The sequence below is a fragment of the Spea bombifrons genome, chromosome 7 (genome assembly GCF_027358695.1).
Source record: "Spea bombifrons isolate aSpeBom1 chromosome 7, aSpeBom1.2.pri, whole genome shotgun sequence".
Classification (NCBI taxonomy): Eukaryota; Metazoa; Chordata; class Amphibia; order Anura; family Pelobatidae; genus Spea; species Spea bombifrons.
This window is the reverse complement of record NC_071093.1, coordinates 32,716,833-32,742,533: the sequence shown is the minus strand read 5'-3', so window position 1 is coordinate 32,742,533 and position 25,701 is coordinate 32,716,833. Positions and strand designations below refer to the sequence as shown.

The 25,701-nt window shown below is 38.8% G+C and overlaps 1 protein-coding gene across 13 annotated transcripts in view; it reads right to left on the bottom strand.

The window, feature by feature from the left end:
- Positions 1-25,701, bottom strand: part of LRRFIP1 (LRR binding FLII interacting protein 1) — a 49,944-nt gene that overhangs the window by 5,227 nt on the left and 19,016 nt on the right. For 4 of the 13 annotated variants that reach the window (XM_053470430.1, XM_053470429.1, XM_053470431.1 and 1 more), the window contains 21 exons: positions 22,819-22,905; positions 19,136-19,153; positions 18,189-18,236; positions 17,735-17,779; positions 16,825-16,875; positions 16,016-16,072; positions 15,369-15,431; positions 14,096-14,176; positions 13,494-13,538; positions 13,063-13,128; positions 12,322-12,399; positions 11,645-11,749; positions 10,820-10,855; positions 9,976-10,101; positions 8,147-8,218; positions 7,786-7,956; positions 7,327-7,419; positions 6,679-6,771; positions 5,879-5,971; positions 5,642-5,750; positions 1,185-4,499 (listed from right to left, as the gene is read on the bottom strand). In XM_053470430.1, coding sequence (XP_053326405.1) covers positions 2,836-4,499; positions 5,642-5,750; positions 5,879-5,971; positions 6,679-6,771; positions 7,327-7,419; positions 7,786-7,956; positions 8,147-8,218; positions 9,976-10,101; positions 10,820-10,855; positions 11,645-11,749; positions 12,322-12,399; positions 13,063-13,128; positions 13,494-13,538; positions 14,096-14,176; positions 15,369-15,431; positions 16,016-16,072; positions 16,825-16,875; positions 17,735-17,779; positions 18,189-18,236; positions 19,136-19,153; positions 22,819-22,905 — 3,201 coding nt within the window. In that variant the 3' untranslated portion in view covers positions 1,185-2,835. Of the gene's footprint in view, positions 1-1,184; positions 4,500-5,641; positions 5,751-5,878; positions 5,972-6,678; positions 6,772-7,326; positions 7,420-7,785; positions 7,957-8,146; positions 8,219-9,975; positions 10,102-10,819; positions 10,856-11,644; positions 11,750-12,321; positions 12,400-13,062; positions 13,129-13,493; positions 13,539-14,095; positions 14,177-15,368; positions 15,432-16,015; positions 16,073-16,824; positions 16,876-17,734; positions 17,780-18,188; positions 18,237-19,135; positions 19,154-22,818; positions 22,906-25,701 lie in introns of those variants that run through there. The other 9 variants (XM_053470442.1, XM_053470434.1, XM_053470435.1 and 6 more) reach the window with 9 other exon arrangements.

The window sequence follows — 25,701 nt, the reverse complement described above, 5'->3', positions numbered from 1 at the left end:
TAAGTCGTCTACATCGCAATCTAGCAATTGCCAGCTAAACTTACCTTAGTCAGTAGCACAAAACTTTTATTCAACTATTCTGCACCCCCACTGGTGACCAAACGGTGCACCCCACACAGAGTGAGCCATATATACACTGCCGTTCAAACATTTGGGGTCACTCACTTGTTTTCATGGAATATAAGGACACTTCTAGCTGTGTAACGTAAACGCGAAATTGGTTTCTAGTAATCAATTAGCCTTAAACTTGGATTTGCAAACACAGGACCTATGGGAGTGAGAAAGGGCCTTTGCAAGATATACCAATAACATACCATAGGTTATTCACAGCATTAACAATGTCTACACTGTATTTATCATCCATTCGATTTTATTCTAATTGACAGAATTTGCCTTTCTTTCAAAAACCAAGCACATTTCTAACCCCAAACGTTTGAACTGTGGTGTATGCAATTAACCAATGGACTGTGAAGAACGGAAGAGGTGACATAGGGTGAGAATGGTGTCACAGGAAAGGCTTTACGGTATATCTATGAATGCATGTAATAATATAGCACACACTTCAGAAGTATGATCTTTTAAGTAAAATGTAATGAAAACGCTCCTCTTGACCTTTCAGTTTTAATCGTAATGCCATGGGATGCACATGATTTGTGATAATACATCCAATTGTGTATGCACAGACTCTGTTATGAAAATAGTCACCTTTCTGCAAGAAAATCATTTTACATTTATTGAAGGAAAGGAAAGAATTTCATAAAAAATTCCAGTTGGGAGTTGAACATGCAAAATGTATCTAATATTGTACAATTTAATGTCCCTGGCTTCACCACAATGGAATCAATGGTCAAATAGAACTTTCAGATTGGGAAAAGGCTAAACCACCCGCTATTGTATCTGCATGAGCATATTCTTTCAGCTTTACATCCCAATGAGAAAATATTTTATAAACGCTCCAATCCATGACGAGGAATCGTGTATCATTTTAGATTATTTCTCTGTATACTTCAGCAATCGTGCCGAGGAAACCCTAGTGTGGCATTATGAACGTGGTCTGTAGGTAGCACTCCAATGGGTTACTAAATTATACCTTAAAAGCCAGAGGTTCTTCACAGAGGCTAAAAACTCAGAATTAGCTTGTTTGGCCCAAGAAAACGGTTACATAAAAGTGATTTGTAAATAAGACAGGAGGCAAAACAGTTGAAAGGAATAAAACTGGTTTATTTCCATTATATACAGCTCAGGGTAGGAAAGTATAGATTTAGGTATTTTTTTTTTTCAAAAATAGGTTTCTCACTAGCAGCAGATTGTGTTTGTAACAGGCACACAGTGTGCATATATTAATATATCTCCTGTAAGCAAAGCAGGTTTCACCTGGGAATGTATACAGTGTGTAAAGGTCCCCTCTATGGGGTAAGGGAAGAATAAGAGCACATGACACTAAGGAAAAGAGGACAACATCTGCCTTTCTCTGCTGGAGGCTCTGATGTTGTCTTACCACGCACAACATACTTTCACGGGCAAAAACACCAAGAACACAACTAATCATTCTGAGACCATAACTAAATCGGTATGTATTCGAGGCCATAATAAGCTGATTTGTTTGTTGCCCCAGTCCAAAAAGAAAATAAAACCATTATATTCTAAAAAGCTGCTCAGTGCTATAGATGTGTCTTGTGTTAGGCAACCATTTTTCCTTATGAAACGAGAAGGTTTTGTAAATATGCAGCTGAAAGGAATGCGCATTTTACTTGGAGTTGTGGACAAAAGACATCTGGCAGGAGCTGACAATCTCCAGACTATTTATATCACTAGCAATTACGGACCGGAATGTGTGAACGCTGATGCCCCAAGATTTCACAATATTTAAAACAAATAAATGAAGAAATGGCTGATATGGTTTATTGCTAGATTTCAGTTGATTTATTGTTTTTATGTGGATGATAGCTTAGGAGAGCGAGACATATGTATTGCCTCCAATTCCCTACGCTCTATATCTTCTAGGCATCAGTGCAAATTGTATGAGAAAAAAGATTAAGCGGTTTAAAATGTGGTATTGGTCTAAGAAGAAATATGTTCTGATTTTAGGTAAGTCAATGATACAAGGGCATTAAGATGGTGGAAGTCTGCATATGTATTATATTGCTTGCCAAGACTTTTGTGTTACACAATCAAAAACATACATAGATGTGGGATTTGTAATAAATCATCGTCCATACATTAAAAATGTGTCCCATAATCAGCCGTGTGAACAAATTAAGGAATAATCCAGGAATGATCAAGTGAAATAAATAAGGTGATTTTTTATAATCCATTTTTTGCTTCCATTTAGCAGTGCTACTCAGATATTTAGTTTGATATTAATGGTGCAAGACGAGAAGATGGAGAGCTTAAAGGTGACCAAAGTCTACCAACGGTATACATTAGAGACAGTTACTTTAGCTAAACCCTCAGATAGAATTCCTATGTAAATCAGGACTACCTATACTAATAAAAAAAGCTTCAAGTTCTGTAGACTCTTACAGTTTGACACACCTAATGCACAATGGACCCTACCAGGTTTCTACAATCAGATGAGAGCTGCAGGACTTTGTCAAATCTAGTCAATGCGTTTTAGTAAACGTCTTACAACCCAGTGCATTTGATTCTCTAATAGGCTGAAATTGTAGGTAAGCATGAAAATATGTTATAGAGTTTTTTGTTGTTTTTTTTGCCTAATATACCCATCTGTGTCAGAGATATAACTACTGCTGACAGCAAAAGATGAAAGGCACCAGTGCAACATAAGAAATCGTGGCAGATACAATGCAGTGTCCAGCTCAGAAGTCTATTCTTTCAGGATACCACACAGTCTTCTTTGTTTTTGCCTTTCCCCATTCTTACAACTTTTTCTGTGCTTTCTTCTGCATGTATATTCTCTCTGCTAGATGTTTGGTCCACTGATGATCCGATTTGTGACCTGGGTATGTCACTTTCTCCTGGGTACTTCTCACTTGGTCCATGATAATCTTCTTTATCATCAGAGTCCGTCTCTTCTTGTGAAGTTTCTTCCTCACTACTTAAAGTTTCATTCTGGTGTTCACCAACACTCTGTGTACTGCTTAACCGTTTATTGACATCGCTGTCAGGCTCTACAACTTCATCTTGAGTTATTACTTTTTTCTGATGCTCCTTGAACTCAGAAGTGTCTTCTTCCACAGAACATTCCTCAGTCTTCCGGTCCTCTATGTTGCAGCCAAGGTCAGTTTCCAAAGCCACAACATCCCCTTGACTTTCTTTTCTTTCGTCTTCTTGGCCACTGACACTCTCCATGTACAGTCCCTTATCAACTTTTTTATCTTGAACATTTGTACTTTCATTAGCTACAGTATCTGGTACATCTTTATCTTTGTACGTTTCAGAGTCATCGAGATGGACATTTTTATTTTCTAAAGCTATTTCTTGTGGTGACTGCCCAATCGATATATCAGTCTTGTCAGTATCCAGTTTTGCTTCTTCTGTATCAGCAGTCACTCCAGTTCCTTCTGCAGCAATGACAGGCTTTTCCACTTCTAAATTACTCAAAACATCTGATGATTCACCTGTAATTCCTTGAATTATTTTTGTTTCTGGGTCTTGAAGTATATTTTCATGGCCAACGTGCTCACTCTCAGGGCCACAGTTTTCCAGTTCAATCGGTTTCTGACCTACATCTAATTCATCACATGCACATACTTGATCCTCTATTTCTTTAAAAGAGCCATCACTGCTGCTGCTAGTTTCTTTTTCTGTATCTTCAAATTCCTTTGTCCCCAGTTTGGCTACAATATCATCTTGGCTACTCTTCAGGTTCTCACATGCTTCAGGGAAGAGAGACTTAGTGGATCCTGCCTCGTCACTTTCTTCTGTGGAAGCCTCAGGCTTACTTTGGGAAGCATTAACCACTTCTTTTTGGTCAACAGAACTTTCACTTGCTGTACATTGTACATCACACCTAATGACATCCTCTGAAGTTACTTCTTGTTCACTGACTTTACCTTCTTTATCCACATCTGTACAAACACTCTGACAGCAGTTGGATGTTTCCTGAAGTCCACTTGTTGCTTCTGGCATTGGTTCAACAAAATCCAAAGCATCTTGAAAGACTTCACTTCCTAGTGGACTAACACCTCTATTATTTTGGGTTCTTTCCCTTTCTAATTCAACAGTGCCTAAATGTATCTCTTTATCAACTTCATCTATTCGTTCACATTCACCCTCACTGCTCATATCTTTTAAATCAGTTTCTGGTCCCTCGTGTTGTTGACTGGAACAGACCTGCAACATGCCAAGTGTACCATTATCATTAACCACATCTGCTAACTTGACACTTTTATCATTGGCAATTTCATATTCTCTGTGCTCCTTGGCGTTTTCTTTTGACTCTTCATTCCGTGACAATTCCTCTGAAGCAATTTCTTTGACTTGGGAGCCCTGACTAGATATCACCTCCTTTTTCACCTCTGCTTCGTTGGTTTTGCCTAAAAGACCATGGACAAATAATTGAAGGATCCTAGGAAGTACAGCCCACTTCCCAAAAATAGCTAAACAAGATAGAGACAGAAATGCGAAGAATGCCTTCATTTGCGGAAAATGGAAAAACAAATAGTATATTGTAGAAGAGATGCCAACGTCTGTAAAAAGCCAAAAGGACGGCTAAGAAGACAACACTTCAAGCAAAGCAGATCCAGAATACTCAGAAAAAGAAGAAGATAGAGATGCTTAGTAATGGAAAAGGGGTAAAGTTGAGAAGCGTTTTCCATACTGTTCCAAGAAAAATAGACCAAGTTAGTACTTGGCGTGGCCTGCACTGACAACAGATCACTTTGATGTCTCCTGTACATTTTGGATTTGTACCTAGCAGTCCTTCTTCAGCTGAACATTCTACAAAAATAATAATTTTATAAGTTGATGCATTAATAAAGTATAAATGACAAGGTGTTTTTTAAAGTCTGATAATAGCACCCTGTAAAATAGATTAAAAAAATATATAAAAAACAACCTGGAATCGAATTTGTTTTGTTTGTCTGTCAAAAAAAAAAAAAAAAAAATTAGAAGAGGCACTTGAGTCACTTATAGACTAGTTAAATTAAGATTCTGACACAAAAAAAAAAACAACCTGACCTTAGGACAAAAGATGTTAAAAACACAGCCTTTAAAGCTGAACTGGCTGAGCCTGGAATACCAATCCCAGCATACAATGACCGTTTATAATAGACCCGTTATCTTGCAAGAGTATATTATATTTTTTAAGGCAATTTTTGAACATGAGTAAAAAATGAAAAAATATATATGTATGATTTCAAGTACCTTAAGCTCTTTAAAGATGCAAACACTTTCAACCTTGCATCACAGCATCCAGTGATGTCATATTTATGTTTAACCAAAACTATTGCGCTTCGCTTCAACACAATAGCACATGTGCAGGTTTTATCTCCATCTGTGAAACCCTATTTGCTCAAGGTAGGACTGCCGCTCTATATTAGATATCATCTTACCTACACATTAGCAAATGAAGTTAGCAAGTAAAGAAGACAAGTATAGTGCATAGTCACCCAGCAAAGGAAGCAAGGCTGGCAAGAGAAAGAATGGTCAAAAAGCAGGTGATAGAGCTATGACTTACCCAGAGATGCTTCCTTTACTGAAGGGTCATGGCTGTCATCATTGATGTGGGGTTCTAATGAGGAGTGTCCATTTGTATTGCCCTCCAAATCTAGTGCAATTCCATGTTTCTATAAAAAAAAAAAAAAAAGTCACAAATAAAATACCAAAGGTTACATATCAATGGACATATGAAGAAAAGAAAAGAAAAAACTAAGAAAATCAAGTCGGTTGCTAGGAAAGGCTAACACACATGTACCTTTAATGCCTCTTTTAGTCGGCTTACTTCTTCCCTGAGTTCATCGCGCTCGTTGCGAACTGGGTCAAAAAATTCTTTCTGTCTTTCTAGAGCCTACGCTTCCCCAGAAAAGAATCAAAGGATAAGGGAAGAATATGAAAGAATCAAAAGAAGAAGCAAGAGAGAAGCCAGTTGGAGTGAAATGTAGACAAGTTAGGACACAAGGCAAGTCAGTGATATTAAAGGGCCTTAGAGATCTGCTGAATATTCTCACATTAGGCTGCCACCGAACGGATACCCTTCTCCAGAGCTAGAGGAGAGTGACCTCTTATCCTGCCCAATTGTTTTGGAGGTTAATGAACAATTAGTACCTCTTTGGGGTTGACTTTGTTTCATAGCAACACATGCCTTAGACACGTAGCAAACTTAAATGAGCTTTTTATCTAGCTGTTCATGTCAATAAATTGTTATTTTCCAGTGGATTTTAATAGTCCATCCACTGGGCTATTAGCTGTCAACCTCTGCATGCTTGCTCATAGCAAAACGTTACAGCAGCTTTTGGACCGAGTTCAATTTTTACTGATAGGAGACAAGAGAGGCATATTAATAAATTAGCATCAGTTAAACTACGGTAACTGTGGCAAAATAACATATTTTGGCTCTAAAAGCTCCCGTAGTGAGCCCACACATGCTGCTTATAGTCAGTGACAACTTAATCTCTAGATACTGCTTCTTATGTTCTCAATCCAACAGGACATGCAGAGGAAATTTCAGAAATGCCCTCATACTGCAGGGAAGTAACTCCTCATACTTCACCCTACCCCTATTTTTTTATCCTTCCACTCTATGGTCTCCTTCAGGTCACAGATTTCATGGTCGCTCCTTTCCTGCTTCTGCTGTAGCTGACGGATCTCCTGAGGGGCAGCGCGGGTAGGAAAACAGGGTGTGGGGGGGTTGTTTGTAGACAGAACAGGGAAAGAAAAGGGAAAGGAGAGTTGAGAGAGAAAAAACATTTTGAAGAAGAGAAGATCTACGAAACTGACATAAAAGTGCCAAGAACACAGAATATAAATGATTTGTATGTATCACAAGTCCTCAAGTGGGGGTTAATAGGTTATCATTTAGGCCTCAGTTTTATTTATTTCAACGCACACTTTTACTCGAATGCAATCTACATTGCAGACGCTCACAAATTGTTTATCAGTGAATCTGAGAGATTTTGAGCGAAAAAGAATCCACAGGAACGCATAATATATGTAGCTATTGCCTTTGCTGGTTCAAAGAAAGATAGAGAAAGGTTACATATCCTACAGTACAATTGTGAAGATTAGGGGACACTGTGGATAGCTGAGATTCTTCACTCCCACTTTCTTCTTCGTAAGCTGCCGCAGGCTTATACAGAATTTCTCAGGAATGTATAATAAAGCAGTTACAAAAACGTTTAAAGTAGAACATTATTCTTCTCTCACCGTAAGCAGTTCCTCCCTTTGCTCCAAAGCCCCCTTTATCTCACTCAGTTGGAAACGCAGGACATTCTGTTCGTGTTTGTGACGTTCACACTCCTGCAACAGAGCGAGAGAGAGACGTGAAAAGTAACTGGGTTAATGTTTCATATGGTGACCTTTGTTGGTATCCTCCTCTGTAAAGAAAACCTTCCCCATGCACCAAATCGCCCAATTAAATGCAACAGTCTATAGAATCTGACCACTGCACACTTTTGAGGTTATGTATAAAGGACATGTTGGTGTAGCTTTTAAAACGAAGACCTTACTTGCCATGAATAATTTCTCTGCTGAAAGGACCATTCTCTCAGTTGCTATGGTGATAAGACCACATATCGTTTATACATAACCCGATTAGCTACAGCATTAACCGGCTTCTTAAAGTGCTTCACCCTAGTAAAAAAAACACCTTTCAAATCTACTCACTTTATGCTTATCTTCATATTGGCGCCGGGACTCCGCAAGCTCCTCCTCAAGTTCTAGAAGTACTTCTCGCAGTGTGTCCACCTGATACTGCAAGGAACTTTTCTCATTGTCCAGCTGGGCATTTGTTACCATGGACCTTTTATACTTTTCTTCCACCTCCACCAGGGAGTCCTGGAAAAACCACAGAAGATTTCAAAGACATAGTTCTTAGAAAACAATTTACAAAATCATATTCAGTACAAAAACTTATCTGAACATAAGGAGGATTTTTTTCACACAACTATATAATATTAAATGATATTAAAACAAGCTGATGAAGTGCCTTAATAGGACACAAGGTTAGTGTCACACACATTGGTACCTTCATCTCCTTTAGCCCTTGCATGTATTTGCCTTCTACATCATCAATCTGCTCCTTTAACTCACTGATCTCCTGACAGAGGGGGAATAAGTGAACAGGAATGGTGTTACAGACAATGGAAGAAAGAAGACAAGGAGAATAGGAGAAGAAGAATGAATACGACATGAATTCATCTAACAGAGAACGATATGCCAGGCAGACACACACACTCTTATGAAAGACGGGAATGTTTATGGGAAAACATCTAAGTCACAGCTGGATAAAACATTGGGCAACAAAAAAAGAACAAAAAAATTGTATTCCTCATAACGGACAAAGAATTGTACAGTTAGGGCCAGATGTACTAAATAAGAAAATGCTCAAATACGAAACCCTATGCTAGTCTATAAATTGCTTTCAACAGCTTCAATATAACAAGGAAAGAAAGAATAACGTGCACTCTTCACTAATGCACGTGCATATCTAATATTATCAAATCATTCATATACAATTTGCATAAAAATATATTGTGTTTTACCTGTAAATATCAAGCTAAAAAGTTAGATAACTTTGCTTCATATAAAACACAAATGCTTGTGTAGATAACACTACAATGCCTTGGACTTTTGCAGGTGCCCCACAATCAATGTTGCTACAGATTGTGGCAGTGCGGTTTGGTCAGTGTTGTGGAGCACATGGTTAGGTGGAACAATCTTTACATACAGACATAAAAAAGCATCCTGGAGAAGGGGGACCTTAATTCATACATCATTTTCCTTTTTTTATTGAAATACAGCCTTAGACTTAAGACTTAGACTATCTGATGTTGTCTTTGGCAAGAACAAGAAACCATTCTAAAATAATGTAATGCCTAGGACCGCTTGGCACATGCAATCAGATTAATAGTATATACAGCTAAACCAAAACCCACAGAGAGCATCCTAATTCTTTAAGTATATATACTTGGTGGGCATTGTCATGAGTGCCAAATTTTGCCTTAAGGGGACAATACATTGGTGTGCACAGAAATAATGCCCATGAACTAAAAAAATATCCTTCTTTAAAAAACAAAGTTGTTTCTAGACATCTATATTACAATAATTTCTCATTATGCCTACACTTCAATAAAGGGATACAAGCTTCCTGAATGTGAACACCCAATCAGACCAGTAACACATTCTTACTGGTATTTAAAAAGGAGATTAATTTCCAAAAACAAGGATGAAAGAGAACACAAAGATAATTGTCCCATATACTACTAATATAACAAATAAAACATGCATATTGAAATGTATTTTTACTTTTTTTTTTTTAAATAATTGAAGTTGTTTTTAGACAAAAAACAACACTTTGGGGGCACTGTACCATTCCACCAGCTTTGTTCACAATTTTTAAAAATATGTAAAGCTATGTGAAAGAAATACATGTTTCTTTGCTGTTTCTTTTCTTCTAAACAAAGGAAATAGGTGTGTATATTTTAGAATAAAGGCACTGAAAGAAAACTATTTACTTTTGCAATATACCACCTTCTTGATTGTACACTTGTTTAAGCAGGGTCCTCAACATTTGGTTTTGTAAATCTGATTTGTTATTTAATACACTACTTATTACGCCCCCATTGTACAGCACTGGATAATATGAGGGTGCTTTATATACATATTTACATTTATTTATATAAAAATATTTAACAAAACAAAATTCTGGAGGAGAAAAAAATCCAACAACTTTGCAGTGGGACAGAAATTGAACTTCATAACTATGGATCAGTTACTGCAGGGTTTTGCCGTAGTACAGATCCCAAGTGTGTTGCTACCACTGCATTATTCTTATTATTATATCAACACATTTACCTTTATTTCTCTGATAGATGCTTCTGTGTCCACAGATATAGAGGTGTCCCCGCTGCCCCTTCGGGAGGACGTTCCTCCAAGGGAAGCGAGGGTAGCTGCAGACAAACTGGATGCTGGACGGGATCCCTGATGATAATAGAATAATAATAATAAAAAATAAGATTGTGATTCTTTACAGTGGGACCATCTGTGTTAAAGTAGACTTGTCACTTAAAAAAAATACACATTACACAACAAAAGGTCTAAATGATGCATTCACATTTTTCACAAATGTTAACCATTCAAGAAACTCCTTAAACAAGCATTCTGGATATAAATCTAGTCCCCTCATTCCTTCCATCTGCACATTTAGAAAATTATATAAAAATAAATAGCCTGTGAAGAAGAGGTCAGAAGGATATTGGCGCCTGTTCTAAACACAAAGGCAGGTAACATAATAGGGCATATAATATTACAGATGGGGAATATTAAACGTAATTAGAATTACTGTCCCTCACAGCGCCACTAAAGAATGCATATTAAGATACACTTAACATTTACAAGGGACGCCATATAAAATTTAAAAGGGAGCACGTAGCCAACGTACCCATTTAATTGCATATGTTGGCTCAAGTCTGCCTTTAAACACTACTGAAGAGTTAAAAATGAAACCTAAAATAGGCAGTTTTTATGCTAGATTATGTTACAAACATTTATTTTTGCAGATGGCAGAAAGATTCTGGATTCATGGATCCATGGATTTTTGCAATGTTGTGGAGAAACAAGCAATCTGGTATTCGTATGTATGAAAATATAATTATGAATATAAAAAAAACATCCAGGAACAGTTTTTTCTTCTTCTCACCTTCTCTGCAAAGTCTTTGTCAGGTCTTTCCTCCACCTACAAAAAGGCATGAATAAAAGTTACCTTCAATGTGTAATCACCAAAATCAGCATTTGATCCGCACAGTTATTGGTAAATCATCATCACAGGCCTTGTGTAGTTTTATTATCTACCACTAGGGGTCAGGAGAGGATAGGTGGTATGACCTGTAATGACATTCGTCACTAGGAGGTCTGTGAAGAATGTCCCCGCTTTCTGTGTAAGTGCAAGTGTTAATGACACATTACAGAGAATTTATGTTATACATAACCACACCATGCTCCCATATACATGCATAAATCCACCACAACCCAACTTGCTTATTATCAAAAAGGTTAAAGAATGAATAACCGGCAGACCCAGACTTTTTTGTATTTAAAAATAGTCGCTTGGCCAACAGAGCATGGTAAGGCTGGGAACGATAACTAAGACTTGTCTCTGTTGCTGGTAAACATGGGCCTTAGTAACCACTGTTACTATGTATGCTTTGGCTTTAATATTTAGTATGGCAGAATAAGAATAAGTAGGAAACTAATAACCCTTTTTAAGGATTACTTCAGAGCACATATTAGTTTGTGTCCCCTTCTTTTAGATTTAAAAACATTTCCCAATATGTTACAAACTGTCCGTTTTCATGTAAGAAGTAAAAGTCAGTGAAATGGCCATATTCTGTGAAAATACCCAAACGGCTCGGTGGATAAGTGGACTTCTCTATTGAAGACAATACTCAATTTTTTTGAAAATGTTGTTAGTCACTGGCAACAATCAGGTTAGATTTCCACATTTAAAACTCCAACACGCACTCACTCCATGGATCGATGGAATAGAGCCTGTGTCCAGAAGACCCAATGAAGAAACACTGCCACAGGTGGACCCACGGCGTAACATAGGGACACCAGGGGCCTCTGAAGACTGGTTAACAAAGAAATGGCCAGAAGTTACAATGGCCTTATTACTAGGAATTGAAGCCACCGTATGAACAGCCAGTTTTTTTTTGTGTGTTCCCAAGCATAACAATATCATAGATTTTTTTAAAAAAGTTTTTATTAAAATATAAAAACAAAAGTATGAAAAAGTAAATTTGTTATTAGAACCCTTAAAGACAGGACTTGAATTTATGGAATAAGAAGCAAAAATGTGCAATAATACCATGTAGTGAAACTTAAAATTAAAAGAAAAAAACGGTAACATAGTTCTCCAGATTTTAAGTGATAACAAATAACTTTAAATCAGCAAACTCTGAGGCTCCAAGGAATCTCAAGAGCACATTCCTTGCATGATAAGGAAGTGTCATTATGAAGCATACCATTCAATATCAAACACTGGAACAAAGTGCAGGCTTCTTATACCAGCAGTTACAGGCAAATTCTTTATTCTCTGATTGAGTGAATGCTTGTAGAATTTGCAAGTCTATATGGTATCTCTAGCAATGTGGAGAAATGTTTGGCTTGAGGCTTATGGGACAACAAAAGAAGAATCCTCACCACTGGGCTGGCACGGGCAGAACTGGCACGAGAAGAAGCACGAGATCCAGAGCCCAGGTAACAACTGTACTCAGAAGGCTTTCAAAGGCAGGCAGAAATGATGAATACAGACAGAAATAGGTGGGAAGAAAGGAGAAAGAATAATACACGAGTTACTAGTACAAGAAAGGTGTGTGAATATAAACAAGCTTCCAACAGTTCTGAGGGTTCTTCCAAGGAAAGAACATTAAAATGCATTGGTGCTCTTTCAGCAGTAATAGGATTAGCCCATCACATGACCCTCCCCCACTCAGTCACCCTGCCACCACCATGAAATCTACAAGCCAAACGGCATCCTATTAATAACCCAGCTTGAGAGAGGTATTTAGGAATATAGCCTTGATAAAACTATTCCAGGCATCTAAGACGTATTTGGGTGGGGAATACAGGAAGGCTGGGAACACAAACACAGCATCAGTTATAGACTATGTGAAGCAGGACCGGAGCCCAGTTACATTCACACCAAGGTAAGAGTGGAGGCCAGTTGTTCACAGAGCGAGTTTGACTCATGGTGACACAAGAGACATTGGCTGAACAGCAGCCACTTATGCCACGTAGGACACGCTTGATCCCCATGTTACATAAAAACAAAACTTAAAGTAATGCAAAACAATGTACTGCATCTATATTTCAAAGACTGAATTACAACTCTGGACAAACAGGCCACAAACACAGAATAAAGCAAAAAAGTCATTATCTCACAGGCCTGGAGCTTGAGGAACTATAACGTCGGCTGCCACCTGTAACACTCTCATCATAGACAGAGCCCTGCCAGTAGAGAACAAAGGTCGAGAGGAGAGAGCATGTTTGTTAACCAGAGGAGCCACCGCGTGGGAGAGGAGCAGAGTATAAGCGCATGCAGAGAAAGTTGGTTTGTATGAGACGGCAAAGAAAGCAAGGCACACAGGAGTGATGGAGTTTAGAATGTGAGAGGCTCCTTGAGTTTGGGTATGGGGGAACGTTGGGCAGTGTGTTACAGCACAAGGTGCAATTTGGTTGGGGTTGAGACATAGAATACAGAAAATTGTTATGATGAAATACAGAGAAAAGCCATAAGTGAAACACGATATAAATTAACACATAACACAACTAAAAGCATCAGAGAGAAAGTGAGTGAATACACAAGAACCCACCCGCTGTGATTTTGAAGGCAAAGTGTTGCAGTTGAGTAGGGATGGCTGCAAAATGGGAATACAGTTTAGATAAGACAGATAAAGCAAAGAAAGTTGGAAAACAATAACTAAACTCCAGTGCTGACATGTTAGATGATAGCTATACCTCCCACATGTGTCTTTCTTTAGGAGAGACCCAAATCTCTTTGTGTGTCTCTTCTGATGTTCCTTTTTAATTGAGGCACTTGTGTATGGGTGTATCAAAGTATTCCTAAACCTAATGTGTGTATACATTTTGATCAAAAAGCTTCACAAATGGGTTTGTTTCAATTGTTCCTTTTTTCTTTTAAGAACAAGTTTTGTATACAGCTATTATTAGGTGATAAAGTCTGTTAAAAAGTCTAGGCTTTGGGAATGGGCCTGGTAATAGTTACACCTTGACTCTAGATGGTAAGATGTATACACCAAATCTCAGAGGCCATACTACACTATGCTAATATTTTGGGTGTTTATTATACATATACATGAACTTGTTCTGTGTATGTTGTAAGTCGTTGGGATTTATCAAAACTACGAGGTCCAACCAGAAAGGAAATAAAACCTAATGCTGAGAGGTGACAGACCCGGCTTCCGTTGTGCATAGCCTGTTGTGGCTTCGAGGTCAGTGGAGTGCTGGCCAGACTGGGGTCAGAATAATAAGTGCTCTGCGTATGAGAAGAGACAAGAGGACAGAAGTTGAGAAGACTGTGTTTATTACACATACAAAGAAACGCACACCACCTCGGGGTTAAATCGATAGATTCCATTAGCCAATGCACATACATTGCATGGGAGGTTAAGCTTATTGCCAAAACTACTTCAACTACCAGCCTACCAGAATCATAACAAAAAGACACAACAATACAGAACAACTCCTACGTCCATCAGGCCTGCTACCTAACAGGTAATGTCCTAACTGCTTTCCTCAGGTATCACAACTCCACGGCCATTCCAAATATCTACATATAAAACATTTGATTGTGACTCCTCGCAGAGGAACCTTGTCCATGTCCCTCGCTATCTTAGGCCTTGGGTCCTACTATAATACATTAGTCTTTTCGGTGGACTGTATTTGCAAGTTCAGTCACCTTTGAAAGCAATAGGGAACACATTTTCCCTTTTTGTGGGTTTCATCTAAAAAGTCTGGCGTTTATTTTAAATGTTATATTTTAAAATTTTGACTTTAAACAATCTTCTTATAAAAACTAAGCAACTGTTAAACAAAGATAGAATAAAGTCCTTATTTACATTGCAAATCATTTATAAACTTGTGGAATGCCTGCTTTTGCGGCCTTTGTAATGGCTGCAGTGTCATGGTAACATGAGTGAAACTGCATAAAATTACAAATGAATACTAAACAAAAACAACAAAAAAAAACCCTCCTTATTTACACCATATGACAAGAAGAAGCGGTGCCGGGCAATAGTTTTGATTAGTGTTATAAAGTACAATATGCCAGCTTTCATTGGACAAGCATCTCTAAGACAAATCTGAATGACGCACAAACTCTGCAAGACATTATAAAGCATTCAACAACCAGACCCTCATGTTACCAGAAATATGAGCTGCGATGCTAAGGGTGATATTAGTTGGTTATTTTGGGGCTCGTATGTAGACATTACGGAAGCTACACAGCGCATTATTATTATTATTAAAGGAGAAAAATCTAAATATATCAACTATGCTGAACCCGTTCATAAAGATTTACATGTAGCAATAGCACCAAATATCTGTGTAAATAAGCACTGCAGATTACTACTAATATCTACAGATGTTAAACTATTTTTTAGGAGGCCGATCAGTAGGTGCATAGCTTTCCATGCACACATGCTGCAGCGAGGGCACACAGGACCAACCATTGGTTCATCTCTGGTGGACCCCCGGGACGACTGGACTATTTCTCCGCTGCCTGTGGAGCTCTTGTTAAAAGAATGAGGAAATAAATATAAGTCTCTCACACCAACTGCGTTATCTCCTCATCAATAGCCAACAAAGAACAATGAAATGGCTGTACAAACATCTGCTCGTTACAACTGGGATGGCGCACCTAGGACCTAGGCTTTTGTAAAGAGTATATTGAGGAGAACCTACTCTTAATCCATATCAGGCACGGTTTATGAGACATTTAATTAGCGCACAAATTAGGTTTTACATTCCAGTAGGAATAGAGTATTTACATTATTTATGCATTTTTGATGTGAGGTAAGAATAGGGTGTGTAATTATGTCCTGTAGCTAGCATGGGAACAAGCTCCATATCTTAAAGAATCTGCTTAAGACATGAACAAGTAACCAGCAGCTCTCCATAGGTTGAACTACCACATGGTAATGTGACTTGCTGTTGATTGCAGACCCATGACATATAGAAGGCTATCCTGTAATAAAATAGACCTGGCAGGTTTGCTATCACACACTGTGCTTGATGGCGCTCCCCATCTGCTATTTAACAGGACAGGCACCCAATTCCCGAGTCTGACTGTGACCCAAAGCAGCTCTCCACTGACCCTGCTGGACTTCCTATACTGAGAGGCTCCAAGCAGCTCATCCTCGTAACCATTGGTCTGTCAGAAAGAAAATAAAACAAAGCCAAGCAAAGTTTTCATTACAGATCTGTGATAGTGTTACACATATTACATTTCTGAATACAAAGAACAATACAATGAAAGGCTGAATGCGGAGATGAAGACGCCATTCATCGTGGCATGTGTGCATCTGTAACCAGCAACTGTCTAATTACACGGGTGCTTGAAAACTACCATTTTAAGCAGGTTTATGCTATAGGTAACCACAACTACAGTTATTGTAACTGTATTCTCAACAATTATTGGTTGCCCTTTGTTAGAAAAGTAGCAAAAAAATTCCACTGATCAAAATCCTCAGTGCTGAGACCAGAAATGTTGTGCCCAAGGCTGGCAGACTCTAACCTGCAACAGGCAGGCTGTAAAGAATAAGCATCTGGCACTGAAACAATTATTAGGTGCCAGTGAAAACTAAGACTCACTGCCACGTCCGGTTTTCAATTTTCCGGACAATGGGTATAGTTTTAGAAAACAAAAAGTTTTAAAGAACACAAATACAAATTAGACAGGAAACCACCACTCAAGCACAGAAGGAGCAGGGTGTTCCCTCTCTACATCAGACAAGATGGTGCTTCATCAGATACTGACTGATAAACATTACCAGCACGGTGTATTTAAAATAGCACTATTTTACAGCACCCAAGTCATTAATACCTTTTTATTACCTAGCACAATTCAAGCAACATGTGGAACACTCGGCATTTAATAAGACAACTGGCACACCAGATACTGACCCTCAGACTGCTCCTGCTACCCACAGACATAACGTCATCTTCATCTGGAGCCTTTAGGAAGGGAATGAGAGTAAAGAGAGATATAGAGAATCAGGAAAATAAAGCAAAGTACTGAAAGACCCAAGAACAAGATTGGGCAACATAGGACTATCATGGGTAGCATTTGAACTTCGGGAAGGAAAGGAATGCATCACACTTTCACGATGCAAGTATTTGTCTCTGCTTGGTCTTCATTACTCCTGAACAGAAGACCGACTAGAATGACCAAAATACAACACAACCTAAAAGCTATATTGATACTACTAAACCCCAAAGGCGTATCTTAAAAGTTCTGTGATAAAAAAAAAAACACTATAAAGTAAGCAGAATCTTTAGTTAATTATGATATTTTCTATAAAGAAACACCCTGGAGGATTCACTGGACCTATCACCTAAACAACTGTATGTTAGTCCACAATGCATGGAAACTGCCATTCCAAGTTATAGCAATAAGACTTGGACTTTAGACTGTAAGCACTTATAGGCAGAGCTCTTCACAGCATGTGTTTGACATTTCCTTATTGTACACGGACATGGCGGCTACTCCTGGCAATTAACCTCTAGCTTAGCTTGGTATAAGGCAAGGAATGGACAACACACCTAATAGGGGAATACTAGCCACAATAGCTTATAAAGAAAATAAAAGCAGGAACCTTTATTCAACATTATGTTTTAAAAATGCCACTGTTTAAATAAAATTATAAAACTGAAGCATGTTGAGACATTTTTGCGGATCACTTTTACATTTCATGTAAAAACTGGGAGCTGAAGCTGGTCGTGCATCAAGAACTAATAATGACCCACATCAGCATCTCACATGCAGAATAGAAAACGCTAGGGATCCTTCTCATGGTTTGTGGAGCAAACTGACCTGGGGGTTTCTCCGCAGTCTGTGTGAGTATCGCTCACTGTCTTCCTGGAAATGCAGCGTGGGAACAAGAGAAAGTCATGAAGCAAGCAAAAGCAAGGAGAGAAGGAGGGACATCATAGAGGGGATTGGGGAAATAAAGGAGAGTGCGCAGGGTGGCAGGTAAATGAAAATCCATAATGCAGCATTCTAGACTCACTCACATGACGTATCGCTCTGTCCCAATAGAAAGTAGGATCTATCCGTTTCAACTATTGGCCACTCAGAGAACCCCAAACATACATAACTGACCTTTAAATTGCACAGTCCACCTTATAACCTTTAGACTTTTAAACATGCAATTCACAGGGATCTTGCTCTTCAAAAGTTGTAAAGGTTGAACAAGCTTAGACCTCAGTTTTCCCCCATGCCCATACAAAGTTGGATGGATGGGATCAGGTATGAAAGAAGTGCCTACCATCCACTGCTCAATGTCCCCCCACTTGGTGTCCAGGCCATAATATTTCTAGAAGAGGAAGGAAAGAAGTCAGAAAGACAAAGGGGACAGAGAAACATATAAACTATCCATTGCATTGATCAGGCAATCACAGACCATATGAATGATGAAAATAATTACATTTGGAAACCAGCAGTCTAAGAATGACTGTTTCCATATATCTCAGAAGCTGAAACAAATCTATAGAAGATATAAATACTACAACAAAAGGACAATGGCTTACAGGTGTTAAATTATTAGCCAGCTGCATTAAGTGTCACATTTAAATGTATGTAATTTGAATGCAACCAATTATGGTATTCAGAAATGTGTACAAGCCAACCTTATTAATCTGTATAAAAAAGTGTATAGCTATACACTTTCATAAAAATACTCAAATAAAGTGGGTTACACTTATGACTTTTTAAGCTTTAGGTGCCTTGTCATCATGTGGGGACAAAAAATTAAAAGGTGCTCCAAAAAGAGGTTGGGCAGTGGAGACGAGATCCCCATTTCTACAGGGACTGCGTTCCCACAAGGGAATATGAAGCCCTTCCTTCCATCCTTGGCCAAAGCCTAAGAGGGGCAGGACCTTTAAGACCATCTCCCAAAAGAGATCCCCACTAAAGTCATCAAGGGGGAATGTGCAGCTAGTATTCTCGTTTTACCAGTTTTCTTTTAAGATCTCATCTTTAGAAATCTCTCGTCTCTTGAAGTAGAAGGACCTGCTAACATGTGGATACTACAGATGCGTGCACAAAGTCAATGGAGATCAGTAAAACTATGCAGTTTGTTTATCTGTGTTACCTGTCTAGTACAACAACTAGCAGACCAGCTTCTGAGTATTCTGAATTTAAAGTTATGGATCACTGATAACGACACAACACAGACAAACGGAAGGAAAAGACAAAGTAGGAGAGCACACCTACCTTTTGAACCTGATAGATCTGCAAAGGGGAAAAAAAGAGCAAGAAAAATTAAGCCGACAGGACAGGAAAAGCATAAGCAACAAATGAGACAGAAGAGCTTAGAAAAAAAAGCTTCAAATGAAATTATCAATGAAAAGGAGGGTAAATATTACTGGTAAAATTGAGTTGTCAGGAGAGTTCCGCTTTAAATTCGATCACTTCACCATTCATAAAGAGGGGCCAACAATGGAAGGTTTCTCCAACAGTTATGCAGAGCCGTTGGGGAACTCACAGATTTACGTATGCATTATACAAGGCCAGTCAACTCTTCCAGCAGAAGCTCCCTGGGGCTTGGCCTTCATAACGCATACTGGAGTCAAAGAGCTGAAACAAAAACTCTACAGTCAACTTTCCCTTTAGTGAATTAACCCCAAACCATCAGAAGGCTACACTATCACGCTCTGACTTTTAAGCGGTTCATAGACTGTACCTACACAATAAATCCTCTCCTCAGTGACCATATGGAGATAAAATGGATAGATCTAGGTTTTACAGCTTCACATATTAGGAGGTTGGCACTGGAAACAAAGTGTTGCAGACATGACCTGGTACATTTTCCAAAATTGGCTGTGACACACCTTACGAGGAAGTGGCCCAAAGTTCCAGGGGGTGTTAAAACCCATTATTTCCCAAACACACACTACTTGCTACACACCCTCAGCTACAAAAACACTGCCCTGCCCCGCAGGTGCATACAGCAGATAAGACTGTATCAACCACACAACAAGAAGACATTCAAAGGCGACCATGGGAGGCCTGGACAATCACTGCTGGCTGCCCCAGATTTTAAACAACAGCATGGATATTCAGGGCAAATATGTATTTAACTAAACAACCATAAAAATGGTTTCTGCTCTCAAGAACTCCTGGTATCTGCTTTACAATTTTACAGTGTGGTTTATAAGCAGAACTTGTTTTGGAAGAAGGACTTTTTCGCAATGGAAGGAATGCATATTAAAATACTTATGTCCTTCATTATACATGGTTCACATCGTGGCTGCTGAGAACGCATCCCCATAACAATGTCAATGATTAATTTCAAACTGTTGAAAAAAGTGAAAATGTTGATGCACAAGCCACGTACGTGTCAAAGTTTGGCGTGTCAGTTGTTGCTTATCAATGGTTTTTTTCCCAGCACAAAATTATTATTGCCTTCTGGTCTCTTGTGGTCCCTACCTCCAGAGCTATACGTCATGCAGGAGACATGTTTAGTCAAACATATGTGATATACCAGAAGTCAGCTAAAGAGCTGTTTCAGCAAACGCTGCTGGTGGGGGGGTCTATTTAGACCCCTACAAGCACCGATTTCAACGAGAGTGCTTGCTTCCCGGGCACAAGGCACAGAGGAAGAGGACAGCTGCAGCCAAAGGCTGAGATAAATGCTTTAATTTTCTTTTTTCCCCCGCTTTGAAAAATGCATATTAAAGTAGAGTATTATAATACGCAATCTTCTTTAGTGGGGCTGTCAGGGTATTAAACAGGAGAAAATAAAATGACTTTGCAGCAGAAAGTATGAGCAACTCCCCCAGAAACTAAACCACCTGGGAGATCTGGATATAGCAGAAGATGGAAAGCCGATGTCGAGAACGGCAACTTATCTCTTAGCTGCCAAAAAAAGTTCATTATTAACAACGTAGGAGGAATAGCAGGTGTTCACAGCGAGGGAGGATGTGTTCGGTTTGAAGTACAGAACGTTAATAGAATTTTGCTGCCAATCAGTAAGAGACAGGGTTAAAAAGGATTGCATCGTTCATGGTATGTCCCGATTAAAACATATATTGAGATGTTAGCCACAACAACGGATACTGACACGCACGCAGCAAGGACAAACCTTAGTGTACTGTTTAATGTAACCACTGCTACACTTGTAGATTTAGCAAGCAGATAGAAAAGAATTGCGTTGGATACACCAGCCTAATATTTATTCATCTCCTAGAAGTTTGTGTCTTGCTAAGCTTAAGTGTGTTTTATTTGTGTAAAGCCCTTTAGTTTTGTAATTAGACTGCACCTTCCAGCTAACAGGCACCTCTTAAACGTGGTATCAATTAAAGGGGCAGTAATCCCCAGATTATTTTATTCTAGGCATCAATGAACCTGCCGGCTGCTGATAAAGTAAAGGCAGAGGGGCCAATAGGAGCTGGAGCTGCTTGGGTTAAAACACACACATAAAAAAAAAACATTTGAAATACTTGTCCATTATAATATGACATTATATTATATGTATTAACACAATAATATTGTGCAGGCATTGTTGGGATTTATATTGGATCCCCGCATTAGAGTAACTATGCTCTTCTCATACCTTGTACATTGTTTGATTACATTAGAGAAGTCATAAAATTTTTAGCAGAATTACAGCTTTCCAGGACAGTGTTACAAACCAGTGTCTATCAAGAGGAGGCTCTATTGGGGCCCTTTAATCCCAAATTCAACACTGACTTAGTGTTTTTTTTGTTTGTGTATATATATATATATATATATATATATATATATATATATATATATATATATATATCACAGGTATATCACATATCACATATATATCACAGGCCTGTGCAGTTTAGTTGTGTCTGCTTGAAAGCAGATAAAGAGAGACAGGTTACAGCCTCCCCCCCTGCATGTTTACAGAGGGATTCCACTAATGATTTAAGCTCATCTGCCTAGTGGGGAGCAGCCATGCTGTGTAAACACCGTAAAAAATTGGCCGCATTCCACACCAGACATAAAGGGACTTAGACAAAGGTCCAACTCAGAGGTGTGAATCTCCAGTTATAAAATAGTAACTCGGTAAGGAGTAAAATAAGGGTACTTTACCCTAACATAAACGTATAATAACTCAGCAGGACCCCGGGAGACACAGCATTCATCTGTCCCGACCTGGCTTATGCACACACTGACTCCCCATAGACAAAACACAGGATGTTCAGCCCTCACGGACACCAACGGCAGATAAAACATCTAAGAAGTGAACTTCCCCCTGTCTCCCAGAGACACGTATGCCTGCATGTCTTTTTGCGTTAAGAAACAGGACCTCTTTTCAAAACTTGTTAGATTCTATTAGTCTGGATAAAGGTGAACCTTAAACTCCGAAGCTTTTGGAAATGCAAAATTTCTTAGTATGAGCCATAAGTTCATGATCAATAAACAGTAAGGTTTTATGGTATATATAGATATACACTCAAAGTAAGAAAATCATCATGACACCTCCAAACAATTATTTTCAAAAATATTTTGGATCAGTCAATGATTAAAATCTCTAGTGGTACAACGCAGGCATATTCGGTATTTCAAAACATATTTCAGGTACCGTACCAGGACGGTCCGACTCACGGACAGATAACCATTGATTACACCGATGAATCAATCAGCTAGATTTAGCTAGATTCAGAGGAAGATTCAATTGCCCTAAAATAATGAGGCGCAACAGAAAAGACATTTTCTGGAGATTCTTGGTTGCACTGTGTTATCAGCAAGCTCAGCCACTGTCACCACAATACATTTACCTTCAGGGGCAATGAATACATCTTAGTTCTTGGTCATCAGGTTCAGATACCTTTTTGGAATGCACTTAAATCAGAAATTCATGTTCCCAAAGGTCCCCTTTTTTTGTTATATGACCTCAGATGGGTTAGACTCCTTCTTACCTCCTTCTGCTGCCTTTCCAGCTCCTTCATGCGGATCTCCCTTGCTTCAGCTCGTGCTGCTCTTTTCGCCGCCAACCTCAATTCCGCCTAAAGAGACAAAATAAGACCAAAATAAGACAATGGCTGTAACAGATGTACAAGGTTTACCTATCAAAACCAGCACCGCATTGTGGCAACCATGAGATTCAGTGAACCATGCATTATGACATATGCACCAGCACCGATATATATATATATATATATATATATATATGGTTTTAAACAAAAAGCAAATTAGATTCATGCACAACTGACCCAATAATCAAGATATGGCATGTGCCAGGATTGCAGAGTATATCACGATTGATAGACCAGACGAAGAGCGCCGTCAAACAAACATCCCAGAGCGTGGACGACTACTCACACATTAGAATGTCACGGTTTGCATATCTCCAAGCACATAGTTATATTAGGTCAGTGATCACACAATTAACAACTTGAAACACCAGATTCTCCATACGCCTACTGTGACGGGGGGGGTTAAGCAGTGGGTCAAGAAATTTCCACACTTGCAGCAGGAAGACATTCCTCAAAATGAGACGTCTGATGCAGAAATGACATAAACCTGCGCGCTATGCATATTTCTTCCCAAACAGTAGCTGTCCTAAGTGTTGCCAACCGGGCGCTGATGTTATGCATGCCCAAAAGAATTAGCTGTTTTGGAGACAGGTCTAGACATATCTTAAAACGTCAAAGATCTTCAACCTCCAGTTATCACCAGAAATGGTGATGTTGCACTTTAATACAAAAAGTTGACTCTGAAAACAACAAAAATGATCCATTCTAAGCATTCTCTAACCCCAAAAAAGCTGAGGGCAACACCAGTACTTATAAAAATATATATGTATATATAAAAGAAAGATAACTAATCAAACAGCAAAAGGGGGGGGCTATCAAGCCGGAGATCTATGTCTCAATCAAGTCGAACCGATCTACTTAACTCTATAAACTTAAAATATCTATTAAGGTTAACGGTAGGGCTGTATATTATGACACCATAGAGATGACCTTTGCAGTAAAATATTTTCGTTTTAAAACAAATAAAAATAAGCTGGACTTTTCTACTGAGTACAAAACTGCATGGACGGATGGTTTACCTTTATGGCGTGACTGTACAGCCCATAGTGACCGGTATGTTATTCTGGTCCTACTTGATATAGGGAAGCACTGATGTATGTAACCTTACAGAATGCGAAAACGAATAAAAGTATAATAATAGGACTCTGAAAAAACATGAAATTTATAATTTGTATAGTGTAGACATTGTTAATGTTGTAAATGACTATTACAGCTGGTTTGTATATATATATACACATATATACACACACACATATACATATATACACACACATACACAACATCATCCAACAAGGGGTGTTTCTCACACAGCTTGTATACGTGAAAAAAAAGAAAAGACAGATCCTTTAAGTGACCTGTTTTGCAATAAAATAGCCATTGTCTAAGGTTACTGGATGCGTATGAAGTACCACGAATCCCTGAGGAAGGATAGAGGGAAACAAGGAGAACGAGCCCAGGAGAACAAGCAAAGGAAGAGGTGCATTTTGTCTGGGAGGTGGCCGTGCCTTTCACTTACTGCACCCCCCGCTCCTCAGTAGGAAGGAAGAGAGTAAATGTGACATTTACACGTTTTACTAACACAGGAAACTTCTGTGAAGAACGGCCGGTCGCAATGGTAGAAAGAGACAGACTCTTACACACACACATACAGGAACACAATCGACTTTTGGGTTCACCATCAAGCTATACGCAGAGTACGTCAAATCCCGTCAGCACTGCAAGCAACAATCACTGCTAGTAAGCTAATATGGAGCAATCAAGATCAGCAGGTCCCCTACCCTCCAAACACTGGTTACAAGTTACAACCTTAATTAAAAAAGGGGGAAGTATGATGCGAGATGAAAGACAGCCGGCGTCATCTTACTGCCGGTGGGCTTATTATATCTTGATAAAGCATTACATGGTGGCAGCAACATGAAACTGGGAAATAAGGTCATCATGCAAGCTTTTTCCCAGTTGCCACTTGTCGTTGTTAGAAATTAGCTTACACTGTTGTCTCTCTATTACCGTATACAATGTGTAGCTTATGCCAACAATTCATACATAACAGAACCTGACACCAGATAGGAACCTTTCAGTCCATCTAGTCTACTAGTTTTCCCAACGTAAAGTTTCAGACCTTCACCAGTCCTTGGTCTTGCCTTAGAATGAGGAAAGCCTATACCATCCATGTTTAAATTCCCTCAATGTATTAGCCTTCACCACTTCTGATGGGAGCCTGTTCCATTTATCTACCACTCTCTCAGTAAAGAAACACTTCCTTATATCTAAACCTCTGACCCTCTACTGGAAGATGATGACATCTTGTTCTAACATTTCTGCTCCTGAAATAAACTTCCCTTCTGTACTTTGTTAAATCCCTTTACCCATTTAAATGTTTCCATCACATCTCTCCTCGCTCTTCTTTGCTCCAAACCATACATATCGAGTTCTCTTCGTCATGGTTCCTGATAATTGTTATCCTGAAAACCATTCATCACTTTGGTAGCTCTCCTCTGAATGCTCTCCAACGCATCAATATGCTTCTGCAGGTGGTGTCTCCAGACAGTCTTCTGGGTTGTATGGTTTTAGTTTTTCAACGTTGGTATCATCTGCATTCTACAAGTAAACTTTTTGCCTCTAACCACTCCTAGTGCCCTTCCTATATACATATTTATTTAATTTCTTAAAAAAAAAAAAAATTAAAAAAAATAAAGTTGCACATCATAAATTGGAGAACCGGCTCTCCCCATATATCTCTTCCAATAGGCCAATATTTGTAATATT